The 16,814-nt window shown below is 42.4% G+C and overlaps 1 protein-coding gene across 1 annotated transcript in view; it reads right to left on the bottom strand.

Annotated features, from left to right (window-relative positions):
* Window positions 1–16,814, bottom strand: part of ches1 (checkpoint suppressor 1) — a 65,910-nt gene that overhangs the window by 25,863 nt on the left and 23,233 nt on the right. The window contains exon 2 of the mRNA XM_063902243.1: window positions 8,687–9,286. Coding sequence (XP_063758313.1) covers window positions 8,687–9,268 — 582 coding nt within the window. The 5' untranslated portion in view covers window positions 9,269–9,286. The remainder of the gene's footprint in view (window positions 1–8,686; window positions 9,287–16,814) is intronic.

Genomic DNA, 16,814 nt, shown 5'->3' on the forward strand with positions numbered 1-16,814 from the left:
ATTTACAATTTCAAATCAAAGATGTGTTTCTACTGTGATTAATTACTTTTGCTTAGGCCTTTTGATGTCAGTTGGACTTTATTCTCGAACTTTCAGACTTTATTTTCGATGTTTTTTATTTTGACATTTCAAACTTATTCTCCAAATATAAAAGAAAAGGAAAAGTCCCTTCTTTTGACGCAAAAATGAAAGTTTGACTTTACTCAGCACATATGGACTTTATTCTTGATTGACAACAATTGTCACCTTTACTTTTCGGACTTTTTGGTTGAATAAATTCCTCCACATCCTATAGGACAATACACCCCAGGGGTTTTGCTGGAAAAATATAGTATGAGGGTAATACTGTGGCGTTGATCTTGTATATAAGATATATCAATAAAACAACAATGCTACGTCGGAGCTGTTTATGTCTATTTGAGATGATTTTCATATTTGTGGAGTGTTTACACAGTTTCTGACAAACAGCAATATTGTTTTTTCTGGCATCAGTTTAAAATGTTACGGGGAAAATCAGCATTTTAGTACGAGGTTGCAGCGCCCCTGTTACCCGGTTCAGACTAAACCCTGCAGACCGTCCTTTGTCTAATGAGCATGCAGAGCCTCTGTGGTCAGTGTCTCTCGGCTTGTCCCCTGATCCCAGGATGTCCAGTGAATCAGTCAAACCTGCACTCCCTCTCACTACACCATGTGACCTTGTAAGAACGCGAGAGGCTAATAGCATGTGTGCGCACTGTTGATTTGTTTCCCCCCCGCTGCGGTCTTTGCATTAGTATGTGAGCGGTGTTGAACACGGGCCATATGTGCCGTGTTTTGCCTGGTGTGTATGTGTGTGTGAAGAGGGGTGAGTGTGTGTATGGCAAGTTCCCTAGGGAGTGTGATATTACCCAGCGTGGTGTGCTCCTGGGAGTGCTTCTATTACTGCCAGCAACGCCTCTCCTGGAGAGCATGATATTACACACACATACACTCGCTCCCACAGAGGTGACCCCCACTGGGCCAAATTTCCCCTCGCACCTCCAGCCCGACAGCCGTTTCTGTATATATATATTTATGTGTTTGTGTGTGTGCCCGCTTGCCAGCCAGATTAAATCAATGCTTTCTGCAAAATCTGTCTGCCGGGGCCCATTCCTCTGCCAACCAGACAGCCAATCATATAGCTCGATGTGTAGACCCCCCCTCATGTCGATAGGCCAATCAGAGGGCACGGCTCACAGGAAGGGTCTGTCACCTGGGTTATAGTGGTCGCCTTGGCAACAGGCATCATCTGGGCTTGGAAACGAGAAGAGGGGAAATTTCATTTTCTCGCAAATTCGCAAAGTTGGGGAAAAGGCAGCATGTCTCGAAATCGATTATCACGAAAAAGTATTTGAGGTCAGAGATTGGTTTCAAGTTTGCGGAGGGGTTCAACTTTGATACATAGTTTTTTATTCTCGTATCTTGCAGCAGGTGAGAAACGACCCTGGTTTTTACTTTGACCTGAAACGGTGTTTATTTCCTCCCTCCATCCTCTGATCCCAGCTGGTTTCATTCAGCTACGAGCACTATTTTCTGGATGATAGGTTTTTTGTCCATGCTGGAAAATAGTAACATCTCTCCACCGTCTGCAGATAAAGAACAGGATTACACAACAAATAATCCACAACTCGAAACCCCTACTTCAAGAAAAAATGTTAAGTGTGAAACTGGCACAACATTAATCTTTAAATCGCTATTTTTAAGCGATATTAAACTTAAAATAAATGTAATTATATGTATCTGTGTCACTACACAAGTTAGTAGTAGTTGTTATGAAGAAAGCAGCACATTTTGAAACACGTTGGTGTTATAGAACTGCACAATCCTGAGCAAATGCACAGATATTTTCATGATGGAGAAAACACATACTGCCCTGGACACGTCATAGTGTGAGTAAAAGACAAAAGGGGAAGAAAGAGGAGACAAAGGCGGAGGGGGAGAGGTGGAGAGAGTGAGTGTGTGTTGCCAACATCTGTTTCCTGTGTTATATAAGCTGTGGGGGCTGGTCTCCAATGGAAATGGGAGATATTAAAAAGTCCTGCTGCCACTGACCCCGCTAGTAACACTACACTACTGCTACTGCATTCCTATCTGCACCATTATCTTCTCACATATACATCTACCACGCATCAAAATGTATATCATTACTTGAAATGCGCAAGGCACAGAAATATATAAAAGGCTGTACTTAAACTGATAACAAGTTCATACATTCACTTATTATATTGTGTGAATTTAGCAGATCCTTAATCATATACTGTACTTTAATGAGTTTTAAAAGGTAAAAAAAACAAACAAATAAGCACACAAATGTCGAGCCCCTTCTTCAAAGGATCCAAAGTGAAACGTTAAAAAGAATGCTACTTACGATGCTTGTTAGCCTAATGCCTGGTTTTCCTATTTTGCTGTGCTATCAATAAGCCATAAACAGTGCCGTGCTGCTGTAAATAATCAATAAGCACCAAATCTGTATTAATCCACAGCTAAAAATAGATACAAACAAACTGTTTGCTAAAAACTACAGTTTTTGTAAAATGTTACTTTTTATTTTCCACTTGGTACGGGTGGGCTTCAGGCTTACTGCCATAGACATCTTATGAAAGTCAGCATTGAGAGATGGATTCCTTGTTGGTTTTGTCCTGGTATTTGAGGATAATATGAAAAAACATCTCTTCAATCAACCGCTTTACCTCCCACTAGCCAAACTACAGCTTTAAATAGTTTCATCATAATCAGCACTGGCATCCATATACTGTAGAGACCCATTTAAACTGCTCATATTGGCTATTACGAGAGGAGAAAGTAAATTTTGTTTTCCACTCCGCACTGAAATGAGATTAAAAAAGATGTATGATGCACAGAGCGCTCGGAGCTGCCACTCTCTGAGCAGAGAAACACGCCAGGCATCAGCGTAAGAGGCTTTGTTGTCCACTGCGTTTCCATGTGCAATATAACTTAACCTACCCTACCAATGTAAAGTATTACAGCTGCCTATAATTTCTATGATGGACATCCACAGTCGGAGTAAAAGCATCAACCCGGGGTTGTGGTTAATCCGTATTATCCCACCGTGATACTGGGATCCATCATTACTTACTGAACACATACAGATAAACAGAGGATTAATTATATATACTATAGCGTGGACCAGATACACATCTGAACACCAATTAGGATATTCCGTACATTTGAACAAAAACAATATGAGGTCTGTTGGGAAATGAAGCGTGACTGTAGAGAGACGAGAACTACAGCAAATGTTCCGAAAGATCATTTGAAGAAGAAGAGTCAGAAAGAGGGAAAAGTAGAATTAGAAGAAGAAGAAGAAGAAGACGAAGAAGAAGAAGAAGAAGAAGAAGAAGAAGAAGAAGAAGAAGAAGAAGAAGAAGAAGAAGAAGAAGAAGAAGAAGAAGAAGAAGAAGAAGAAGAAGAAGAAGGGGGAGGGGGATATTTCTTCTGATAAGTTGCCATTTCTGTTCTCATCGAAGGCCGTTTGACAACAAGAGACAGTGGGACAAAGACCCTGTTGAGTGGGAAAGTTACGTGATGGTTAGACATTTTTATAGAAAAATGGGGCGGGATTCTGAGGGAAATGTCTCCTACAGGTGTTACGGATTGACTTTCTTTACACAACGTACCAATCTTGTAACCCAGGTGGTTCTAATTTAAGCTATATTTGCCCTAGTTTATGCTCTCCTGTATGTATTTATACATTTCCGTCTTTTCCATTGGCTATTACCATCCAGTCACAAATATAGGTCTTCTTCAAAGTAAAATACAAGGCAAACTATATATATATAAATTCCTATGACAATCAAAAATATTTAGTCTGGTTCTGATCTCACAATGTTTGTCAACTATACTTCAATCCGAAACTGGAATATAATCAGAAACGCAAAAGTCTCAAATATAAAAACACTGATTACATGAGAGGCACAAACTGGACCTAGTCGAATGTATTCAACTCCCAAAGCATCTATGATAAGCTGTCACTTAGCAATTAACTTCAGTCAACTCCTTTGGGTTTCTGCGCCTCCCGAGCGTGTCATGGTGGCATAGTTTACACGTTCTCTGTCGACACAGCCAGTCCCACAGATGTTTAAATCGTTTTGCTTTGGCTACACTGAAGAAATGGTATGTGACAACAACTATTTTCATCATACTCATGATTCACAATGACAGTAGCTATTGAGCATAAATCGAAATAGCAGTACATTCTGATAGCTTACTGAAACAGCATTAACTGCTTTACTGGCTACTTAAACAACACAGCTCTGACATCCAAAGACTCCCTAAAGTTGATATGGTGAACACGTTAGCAAACAATTGGCTGTACAAATCTAGCACACAATGCAACATTAGCTTTTATTTGGAGTGTTTCCTTTTTGGTTTTGGTCCCCACCTCCTCCAAAGGGAAATAAAGCATATTAGCATTTGCCTAATTTCTCATATACTGTTGTTTCTTTTTTGTGACCCTGTTGAGTCTTTTTTAATTGTCTGCAAGTATTCTTCCTCATGCATTCTTTAACTCAAAACAACCGAAAAAAGGTGACCTTAAGACATACCATGTGTATTTTGAGCAAACACTGTAAAATGATATTCATTTTTGCAGATGCATCAGCGGCAGTGACTTGCTGATGAACGAGGGAAAAAAGAAACACCTGAGGCAAAGACAAATCAAAGCTCACTCCAGACGCTACAGTTCATAACGCTCTGAGTTAAAATGCGAAAAAAAAGTATCAAGGGCGCCTCTCATGTGAACGGGGCAAGGTTAAGTTAGAGGTGACACACTTAAGTGTAGAACCGAGAGACTTCATAGCGAGTCTTAGATTACAAAACCGCCTGTTGTCTCTCCTCTGATTTCATAAGAGGCTTTGAGAAATATATCACTGCGAGCGCGTGTGTGTGTGTGTGTGTGTGTGCATGTGTGTGTGTGTTGTTACGACACTGATCTTCAGCACTGATCCAGAAGTCTGAGGGCAACAACACTTGTCATTAAAGGCATGTTATTCTGCACAGGGAAGAATCCTGTTGGTAAACAAAGCCATGGCAACCGTGGAACGCACACTCTCTCACGCTCTCTCCCGCAACTTTGCCCTCACACAAACACACACACACACACACACACACACACACACACACACACACACACACACACACACACACACACACACACACACACACACACACACACACACACACACACACACACACACACACACACACACACACACACACACACACACACACACAAACTGAGCAGCGGGCTTATTCTAAACTAGTCCCCCATCTTGTCATCTGCCTGGATATGACCCAGAAATACAGTCACTGGAACAAATAGGCCACTGTCATATTAATCTCCACCTCTGTAAATTGATGGAAATATGATTTGGTGTGTTTACTGTCTCCCTGCTTCCGCCTCTTTCTGTGTGTGTGTGTGTATCTATCACTCACTACGATAACTTGACCTCCTCTTAACTGCAACCCCGCAGTGTTTCTTCTTTTCCACAACGAGCCATGAGCTACACATAATCCAACATAAAGAGAAAAACTATATGTCAGACGCCGTAATTGCACACTCAAATCAAATAGACATAAACAGGTAAAGGAAAAAGCCAAAGCCGGGGGGGCTTTCACATGATATTCTAAGTAAAAAGCTTTGAATGGCAGAGTCTGACTGAAATTACAGAGATTCTGTAATTGCAGCTTCAGATAAAGCGCGGCGCTTGGCAGGTAGAGTAGGAGTCTGCAGAGATGTGCCCTCATTTCCACACCATGCATGTGTGTGTGAGTCCTTTTTGAGCATTCATGCATGCTTGAGAGTTTGTGTGTGTTTGTTTGTGTGTTTGGAGGCGTGTGCCTGCATAGAGAGAGAGAAAAAGGGGGAATAGGTTTGAAGGGTTAATTAGCGTGCTGTCTTAAACGGTGTGCAGCGACAGGAAGACAAGACAGGCTGTCCTTGCCAAAATCACCTCTACACAAGCTGCTGTGCACACACACACACACACACACACACACACACATATATAAATGCACAAAATGAGGACATGCACTAATTCTCCCCCACTCAGCACCTCAGTGCCCATCTAAAGCCTGTATACACTCGCACGCACACACACACCTAAGTCAGTAAAGCCAAATCAGTTTTCCCGTTGCTACAGCAACAGCATACTTTTATGTCAACTGCAACCTAGTTACTATGGCGATATGTATACAAGAGAAACTCTGCAGCGTTGTAGTCAAGGGCCAGATGACACCATAGCGTGAGGGTGTGTTCGTGCACACACCATGTCTTCTTCTTCCATTTTGTTCTCACACACACGCACACGCATACACACACACAAGAAAGAGTTTAGGTTCACACGCTGGTCAAGGAAAGCATGAAGAGCTCTCATATCCTCCGGTATAATCTCAATCAGCTAAACACGCAAAGCCAGCATTGATCCTCGCTGTTTGTCCCCCCCCCCCACCCACCACAACCACAAACCCCCCAACACCCCCAGGCAAGATGAAATCTAAAGTCTGTTGGCATCTGTGTTATTAAATCCTCCAGTATTAATTTAGCACTAATTGAGTGAGGGATTCATTCCCCGTTTACCCGGAGTATTTAATGGAGAGAAAACTGGATCGGGAGCCGGTATAAAAGACTGTATCAAGACTTAAATCAAAAGCGAAATGCTGTTCCCACTGGGGGAGCACACAACGTCTGAGTGAAAGAGAACTATGAAAGCAGAGATCATCAACTATTGATAAGGCCGAATCTGGTACAGCTGTAGACAAAATACTGAATATGTTTGACTTCAAGTTGGATATGCCTGCAAACCGCTGATAACTGTCTGGCTGTGAAACGACCTATAAGCACACATGATAGAGTGAGTAATGGGAGGTATTTACCATATGTATGAAGCGTATTTTGATAATGTTGAGAATATGAGAGATGAAAAGCAATTAAAAAAAGTATCCCTGCTTTGCTTTGAATTGGGGCAATATTAGAAATAGGCTATATTTCAGGACGGACTGTCAAAAAGGACCTTTCACAATACAAAAAAAACCCACACAATAAATAAAATAACAAATGATTCAATATTAAGCATATTTAATTAGACATAATGTTTTGATTACATTTAATGAAATTAAAGGAAACTTTTAGGCTCATTTTCAGGGTCCTATTTGTATTTTTTGCCTTTCCTGTGACATGTCTCCATGCTTTAATGTTCAAAAAGCTCTTTATTTTTCTGCCTCTGCTGCAGCACCTTTTTTCACCCTCTGTCTGAAACCAGAGCCCAGTCTGCTCTGATTGGTTAGCTGGCTGGCTCTGTTGTGATTCATTAACAGCTTAGAGATGTCCATGGTTAACCTATCACAAACAATGTGTTTAAGTGTGGCCGATAGAAGTGCAAGTTTTACATATGCTACTGACAAATATGCTAACGGTATTTAATTTCATACTTTACTTGGAAGTCGACTTTAAAGAGTCCATAGAAGACCAGATAAAATAGATCATATAGTGTTTGAGATAATGACTTAATTACCGGGATACTTGGAACTGCATCATTTTGTATTCAGTGAGGAGTGTTCCACTTTTGCTGCTTAGTTAGCGTTAGCTTAGCTGCTGCTTAGTCCTGTGCTATCTTTTGAAAAGTTTACACAATACAGAACTGCTTTGACCATCTTTGGCTGAGCACTCACTATGATACACATTTGGCAGAGAACATTTTGGAATTCAAGTGTGAGTGAATCACAAAATGAACATCGGCTCCGGCAGATGAAATGTAAAAATGAGGAGCATTAATTCAGCCCTTTACCTTAAGGGGACGCATTTAGGTCACAGGATTTTTTGCATGTTTTTATGTCACCATGGTTGTTAAACCAACACGCATTTTAAATTCAAGAGAACAAGCTGTAATTCTCAATCGATTCTTAGATAAGGCTGTATAGACACATGCAGTCATACAACAGCGTTTGCAAATTGGCAATTTTTTCTGATAAGTCCAGAAAATATTTTTAATAAAAGCGATTGTAGAGGACTTTCAGGACACAATTAACCATTATTCGTGATGAAACTCAAGCAATACCCTTATGTGCCTTTTCTGTGTCTTTAACTTCAGACTAACACAGTAACAGGTTACCTAAGTAGAAACATTTTCCAATGGTTGTTTCTTGATTTTCTTTGATTTGGGGTGTAAATACACAACTTGTGTAGTCAAAGATAGAAGTTGCTTGTCTATATTTTTTCAAGAATCTACAGGATTCTACACATTTTTGAAGGATACATTTTTGGTTCAATCAAAAAGTAAAAAGTTAGATCCATTCTTAAAGGTGACTTCACATGCTCAGCAGTAAAACAGCCCTGACCCTAACCTGCGAGCTAGGGGAAAGCACTACCCTGGGGGGTTCAGCACCGCTCGAAATTGTCGCCATGCTCTGCACTCAAAGTTCAAATTATTTCAACCTTGACATTAATGTCCTCTAACCTCTTCACAGATGTTTTAAGCAGAGCAAACTAGGAGGGTACGTAACAAAAGAAACAAAACTTTACCAACTGTTTTCACAACAAGGCTCTGCGCCCAACCTTGCTCTGAGCAAAGAATGCATGGCGTATCATGTGATAAGACTAAGGGAAAGTTTATAGTATCCAACATTTCTCAACACAACTGCAGGTCTTTACCTGGCTCCGGTCTTTGTCCACCTTCTTGAAGCACTTGTTGAGCGACAGATTGTGGCGTACTGAGTTCTTCCAGCCTGTGGGGGCGCTTGCAAAGTAAGGGAAGTGCTCCAGGATCCAGCCGTAGATATCCTTCACCGGCAGCCGCTTGTTTGGCGCGTCCTCGATGGCCATGAAGATCAGGCAGCTGAATGAGTACGGCGGTTTCCTGTTGGCCCCCGCCGCCAAGTCATACGCCGAATGCGGGTCGCCGAGCAAAGGGTCGTCCGGGGAGGGAGACGAGGAAGAGGGCGAGCGCGGGTGCTGACCGTCGGGGTCCTGCAGGGGGGAGACGCTACGCAGCCCCGAGTGGCTGAAGCTATTGAGGAGGTCGGTGCTCTCGTGGAGCCAGGAGAGGCTGGTGAGCTCCTCGTCCTCGGCCTTGGAGAAGGATGCGGACAGGGACAGCGAGAGGTCGGCTGCCTCCGCCTCGGAAGCTGCCGTGGCGGCGTCCCCTTGTCGGTACGGCGGGCTCATACCCTGCGAGGCACTGGCGCCACTACTGGGGCTCTGGGCCTTCTTACTGGGGGGCATGGTGGGTCCCATCCAGCCCAGGGCTCACTCCTGGAGAGACGGAAAAGAGAGAAAGAGAAATGAGGTCAGCTTGTGAAATTCATTCGGCTTTCTCGCAGACAGACTTTTTCTTAAAGGCCAAACGGTGGAGACACGCAACAAGATTTTGACCACATTCCCAATTAGTCAGATCTGAGGGGAAAAGTATACATCATGGTTTTTCTCTGGGGCTCTCTACCCGGTTCCGTCTGGAACGGCACATTTAGTGCTTCATTGGTTGAGGAAGTCTCGCCTTGTACGACTACCCTCTAATTACAAGCGTACCAGGAAAGTATTGACATTACACGAAGGTTGCTGTCATAACACGTGAACCCTGGTAAAGGTCTAACAGCGCTTTGGCATCTCTACAGCAGGAAAATATCCAAGGTAGGAGTGCAGGATAACCTTTAACCTGTCCATGACCAGACATCATCACAATTGGGACTTTTGCCCCCAAAAAAGAAGGAACAACTTTTAAATTCTAATCATCAATGGTGTTAATTGATGGGGACGGGGTCACCACCATCAGAAGGTTCGAAGCCAGAACTTTGATTGTCCTCTAGCAGGGACAACCTTGCCCTGTGTGAACACGGTTCAGAATCTGGACACAAATACACACCCTCGCTAGGATGTACCACGCAGACACGCAAAAGGAAAACACACAAATTCTGACAATAAAAGTCCTGACGGGGACAAAAAGGTTGCCAGTCTAAAAGCATGAACACATACACACATATATGAACACACACAAACACACACACACACACACACACACACACCCGAGAGCGCCACATTAGGACATGGGGATTAAATCCAGATATGTCCTCGCTGGCCCGTGTTGTGCGATCTCCCTCTAATCCAAGGTGATCATCGGCCGATCTGTCCCCTCACTCTGCGCGATTGACTGACAGCTGTCACCCCTGGCAACCCGCTGTGCCGTGACAACTGTCAGATCGCAGCTTCTCCGCTCGGAAGTGTCGCCATGGCAACAGAGCAAAACAACTCCGGTTGTGTCTCTCTTCTCTGTGTCTACCTATCCTCCCCCGTCTTTTCCACTTTTCCCTACCAGCACCGATAACTCTGCTTAACAGCGCCTGATAGGCTGAAGAAGGACCGGGCTAAATATAGAAATGTGATGTATAGCTGCCGTGCTGCTGCTCCATATAGTCGGCCAGCATATAGTCACCCCCGCTGCTCCATCAGACTCTCTCCTCCGCAATAGGGGACGCTCGGTGGCGTGTCTTTGATCTCCCCCCTCCACTTCCTCCCTCTCCACTCCTCACACTTTCTGACAGCAGGCGCGCTCATTCAACAAGCGGTACCTGTCTGAGGAACGCGGCTGTTGCACCAATATTGACATTGAGCGTAATGAATTCAAATTGCCCCGGCGACGATAGCTGAAAATAGTGAGCGCATAATCAAAGGGATGGGCGAGGGTGTTTGACAGGCTTTTCAAGGTGTGTATGTCTTTGTATGAGCGTATTCATGCGTGTGTTTGACAGGCTTGTCACGCCGTGTGTGTATATGTGTGTTTGTCTCAGGCAGGAAGTAAGGGCATCGCAGTGACATTGTTCCTGGTAGGAGTCCGCTGGAATGCAGAGATGCTCTCTTTCTCTCCATCTCCTCTTCCTCCTCCTTGTTATGTTGCCATAGCGGCAAGGGGGCCATGAAACATTACGGCTGACAGTAAAGTCATCTCATTTTACTGTTGCTATGACAACAAACTCCTCACTGTTGGTTGGGGCCAGCGCGATCTGCCGCCCAAGCCTCGTGCCGGAGTGTGTGCGAGTAGATTCATGTGTGTGTGTGTTTGTGTATGTGTGTGTGTGTGTGTGTGTGTGTGTGTGTGTGTGTGTGTGTGTGTGTGTGTGTGTGTGTGTGTGTGTGTGTGTGTGTGTGCGTGTGTGTGTGTGCCAGCATGTCTCCCATGGGCGCTCATAAAGCTTAACACACTTGCTCAGCCCTAAACAAACTTTCATGCAACTTCTACAGCGGCACCTCAGGGCCAACTGCTAAAGGACAAAGGCAGATATCACTCAAGTTCAGACTAAATTATGCCTGCTGCGTGTGTGTCCATGTGTTTGAGTGTGTGTGTGTGTGTGTGTGTGTGTGTGTGTGTGTGTGAGAAGCATCCTCACATTTGTTTGACAGATGGGACTGTGCTATTCTCTCTGTCTTCTTCATTCCCTGGATCTCTTTTGTGTTTGCATGCTTTGTTTTGATTTGTTTTCCTCTCTGTTTGGCATGTCCACATTTGGCTAAGTGTGTTTTTCCCGGTGTTTCTGTGTATGTTTGCGTCGGACTGTAAGTACACTCTCTGTCTATAAGTACATTCTGCCATCCTAGTGCCTGAGCATACCAATGCGATTTAAAGCAGCTGGAATCTGCACGGTGTTGCTCCCGCTCCCTCTGTGACCCGGGCCCCATGCCGGCTCTGTTTGCTCTCTGCACCCTGATAACACAGCCTTAAACAGACAACACTCAATTAGAGTAAATTGCTTTCTCGGTTTGAAACACTATTCTTTAACGCGCCGAGATGAGGTCACTAATAGGCGTATTGCGATCCAAGTCTAGACCAGATCTTATCTAGACCCTGACCTATAGCCAACGTTTTTTTACTTTCCCAGAGACCAATGGATGTGTAGAAAGTAATCTCAGCCAATCAAATCAATGCTTTCAATAAGAATAGCAAATCAGGTGAGATACATACAGGAGGTGAGAGATGAGATGAGTGAAGAAGGAAAAAAGACAGTGTATCATTTTTTATTTGGTGCTCTAAAATGGGACAAGTAGACAGTGAAAATGGAAATGTAAATTAAGTATGGACGGACTAACTTCATTCAAGTATTACATTTAAAATCCTCCCAGGACAAGCTCTCTTCCCTCAGTAAATAAGAGAATGTGTATGAGCGGGAAAGAAAGAGAAAAGGAGGAAATCTGGTCAATTTTTAAGATGTGTTATTTATTAAAAATGTTGAGATCATTTCATTATGAAATTCAGTAAAAAAAAGTCAAAAGGGATTTTTTTCTAAATTATTTAATTTAATTATTATTATTAATTTAACGTTCTTAAACCAAGGATTTTTGAAGCTCCCTGTTTGTCTTGAGTTTTAATTGTAGCTGTTATTTTACTTGAAATTAGATTAAAAACACTAGTTATCATTACAGTAGGATAATTATAATCCCTTCAGTTGAAATTGAAAACTGACAATTATTATTGTTGAAATGTTATTTCATTGTAATTGATTAAATTTAACAGTCAGTTATTGACATGGATATAACTCCTGGCTAATACCGTATATACTGAGTCGCTGAATCATAAAGCTATTTATGCATTATAATACTCTTGACCTTTACAATACAACATTTCCTCTAACTCGAAAAAACCCTGGCGTAGAGGTAGGTGGTACACTAACGTCAGATTGTTTCTGTTATTATGCCTTCCATGAATATAGGTTTCTCTGACAGGTAACAAAGGCTGAAAATTACCGTGGCAACTGTGTTGAACACTTAAAACTTCCTCAGACTCCGCGAGTAAAAATGTCCTCTATTCAGAGACCTCATTATAAGTGACAGCAGAAAATGATAACCTACAACAAAAATGCTTCAACGCCTCAATGTTCGCTGTGTTATAATGTTGTATTATTATACTGTCAATCAATCAATTATGGGAAGTAAGTTCAGGCTCTGGGAACCATTTTTTATACGTTTCACTATCATACTCACATGGTCTTCACCGATTATGATTTTATCCATAGCACATAATGTTGGTTCAGATGTTAAAGGACTAACGTTTTGGGAAATTCACTATTCGCTTTCTTTCCAAGTGAGATGAGAAGATCGATACCACTCGTGTGTGTGTGTGTGTACTGTATCAAGCCACCACAAGCAGCCAGTTGGCTTACTAGAGTCTCCACTGGTTGCCTAGCAACCTCACAAGGAGGACAAGACGGGGGGCGACTGCACCTGTCCAAGAAATAGTCTGCTACAAACCCCTTATGAAGACACAACTTTCCATTTTGTATGTTTTTTTTTGACATGTTGAGCAAACTACATATCGTATATATAATTATTGAGCATAATGGTGCTGGGAGATGGATGTTGTATCATTTAGACCGAGCAAGGAGAGCTGTTTCCTCGTTTCAAGTCTCTATGCTAAGCTAAGCTAACTGTCTCCTAGCTTTATCTTTATCGTACCGACATAAGAGTGGTATTAATCTCTCAACAAAGAAATGAGTCGTCAAAATGTTCTAGAAAATGTTCAAAAGATATCTAACATTTTCAATATTTTATGAAACCACCATTTCCAAGGTCAAGAATGAGCTCTTTTTTACAATTATAGGAAAACACAAGCGCTAAATGAACCAGTAAGGGAGACAGAACTTACTGTCCTTTCAATCTCGTCAGAATTGTAGTCACCTATATTTTTATTTTGCCAGGCGTTTGTCTGTCAAGATATGACAAACGTAAAGGTCTTCATCTCCAGCTTGGCTTCAGCCATATTGAGCCTTTGCTAACGATAGCGTGCTATTAAAAGCAACAACATTTTAATCAATACACTCTGTTGTCATCTGCATCAAAAATATAGGATAAAATTGCAGATTCGAGAGCTTACATAGCACAATGAAACGTGTTCCAACCATCGATAAGAAGTTGTAAGATTTGTCTTTGGCAATCATTACGGAAAAGTCAATGAACTGGGATGCTTTATTTGTTTGATTTTTGGTTTTAGAGATTGGTAAAATGGATGACACTTAACCCACACAATGAGTTAATGTCACAGAATATCATTGACTTCCTTGTAACCCTGTTGACCTCTGGCCAGCTGGAGACTCTCCAAAGCCTTTACCAGTGAAAGCGGAGGCTACTGGTGTTTACACAGAGGAGAGAAAGTTAGCAAACCCCTCTGAGGGCGGAGGCGTTGTAGGCTAATTCATGTGCTCTAATTAACAGCGTAATCATCTTACATTGCATTCATGCTCTCGCAGATACTAAATCACATGCCACATTTACGTAATCCTGAGAAGATCTTTATTCCCCGTTGGCGGCTTTTTTCTGTCTGACTTGCTGTCGCTTTGTGTGTGCCGGAGCCAGAAAAAAACATGTCAATACTTCATTTAACTGTCTGGTGCCTTCTGTTATATTAGCCAAACTGATTTCCAGAGAAATCCCCAAGTTATCACCCCCAAAAAACCACATCAATGCAGAAATATTAAAATAAAACCCAGATAGGGCCGTGACATGCTGTCAGAGACGCATTAATGCTGGGCTTTGGGCCTCGGCGGACTCAAACGACTATTAAAACTTTGTCAGTTCGATCGCGACTCGTGACATACGTTGCGTGTCACATCCTCCCGCTCCTCGCTTTCCTGTCAGTCTTCCCTATACAGCCCAATAAAGCCGGTGCCATGAAAATAATCCCCCTACCCCAGAATGGAGTAGTAATAGTAGTGTAGGAGATAGCGGGCGAAGAATGCAATAGTAGCTGGTAGGAGTTATTACTTTGCAGAGGGGTGAACTGAACCTTGTGGCTCCTCTGGCCACAGTGATAAAGCACAGAGTCAGATGCACCGAGGCAAAACTAATCTGGAGTTTTGATGACAAAAGGACGACCTTTATCCCTCCTACACATTCGCGGGATGGATAGAAAGGGAGAGGAAGACCAACAGAGGGAAGGAGAAAATGAGAACTCTCTGAGAGACGGGGAAATAATAACTTCTGCTATATATATGTCAACACGGGCTGCACGAGGCCTTGTGGTCCATTTTCAGCCCAGGAAATCGTCTACACCCCCCCCCCCTCCCACACACACACTTCTGTATGTCCTGCTTTTCCCTAATGACAAATGTCAGGATTCCAGGGGGCTTTAAAGAAGCAGAGCACGACCAATCACATCCTATGAGGTCTAGCTGTGTATTCCTTTTTATATCATCCGCAGCAGCAAAGAGTTATGGAATAGAGGTCGGGGGTCAGGGTGTCCCAGAGGACTGCTCATGACCCCCCCTGGCCCTTGGCTGCTGCTCTCAGCTCACACTGTCGCACACACATGCTCACACTTATGAACATGCAGACAAACAGAGAAGCACAGGATTCCTTTGCTTTTTCTTCACCGGAGCCACACTGGACTGGTTTATACTTGAAAAGCTAATATTTGCTGTACTATATTTCATCGTAAATTGACAAGATTGGACTGTTGATCCAACAAACATGTACATGTTCCTCCTCTTGTTAAATAAAAATAAGTTCAGCCGCTAGGAATTAGGAAATATGAACCAGGCTGTAAATATGTGTTATGTAGCTGTCAGCTGTACTATCGGCTCGTCCTCACCCATCACTGTCTGATATTATAAATCCAAATGTATGATCATATTTCCTCACCGCTTGATAAGGAGCTTTATCAGGGGCCGGGCTGTTTCCCACTTCATTTTTTTATTTCCAAGAATGATCTATCTTGTCTTTCCGATCTATCCGCTGGAACGTTAGCTAATGGAGGCAAAACACACTTTTCTCTGTATTTCTTTGAATAATTCTATAATTTCCGAGCAGAAAACAAGTTATTGGTCTTTTCTCATCAACAATGATTTGTTTAAAACTGTTTTCAACTTTAATTGACTGAATTTATTTGAAAATGGCTCTCATTAACACATGAATACTACTGTGTCATATATCATTTGTACATATTTAAGAAGTACAATATAAGAAAAGCACAAGTTTCAGGTGTGGGCCATATTCCATTATACTTTTAGCATTTGCTGAGGACCAATTAAAAGTGGGCCACGGGCTGCATTTGGCCCCCGGGCCGTAGTTTGGACCTTCTCTAAACAATCCAATAATCAGGTAATAATTGAGATTAAATAACAATGAAGACAAGTAAGTTAATATTATAAAATATTACAAATTGTCCAAAGTACAAAATCAGCCATAACTGTGATGTATAGTGTATAAAAAACGCAATGATTGGAGCTTATGTTAAATGGGTCAAGGTCATTGCTTTGCGCCCCAAACATTATAAGTGAGAGTACAGAGCCTGTTCTGCTAGAGGATTAAACATTGCCTCTGTGTCTATTGGCAAGCAACTGAGCAGATAATAAGCATATAATGTACAGTATATTTAGGGTCCCAGAACTTTCAAATTGAAAAATGATTGCACAAAAAACACATCAATGGGGCCGCTGCTCATGCTGTAAGCACAGCGCTGCACTGCTGTACTAAAGGAAAAACGGATGTATACATAGTAACTAAGAGGCAAAAGCTCTGGGAAAACATGTGTAAAATGTGGTGCAAGGAAATCAAATATTGCCAGTGAATAATTCAAGACGACACACACACACACACACACACACACACACACACACACACACACACACACACACACACACACACACACACACACACACACACACACACACACACACACACACACACACACACACACACACACACACACACACACACACACACACACACACACACACACACACACAGCCAAAGTAGGCTAACCAAGAGAGCAAACAGACATTTGCATCAGGCAAACACAGAG

The sequence above is a fragment of the Eleginops maclovinus genome, chromosome 15, assembly GCF_036324505.1.
Source record: "Eleginops maclovinus isolate JMC-PN-2008 ecotype Puerto Natales chromosome 15, JC_Emac_rtc_rv5, whole genome shotgun sequence".
NCBI lineage: Eukaryota > Metazoa > Chordata > Actinopteri > Perciformes > Eleginopidae > Eleginops > Eleginops maclovinus.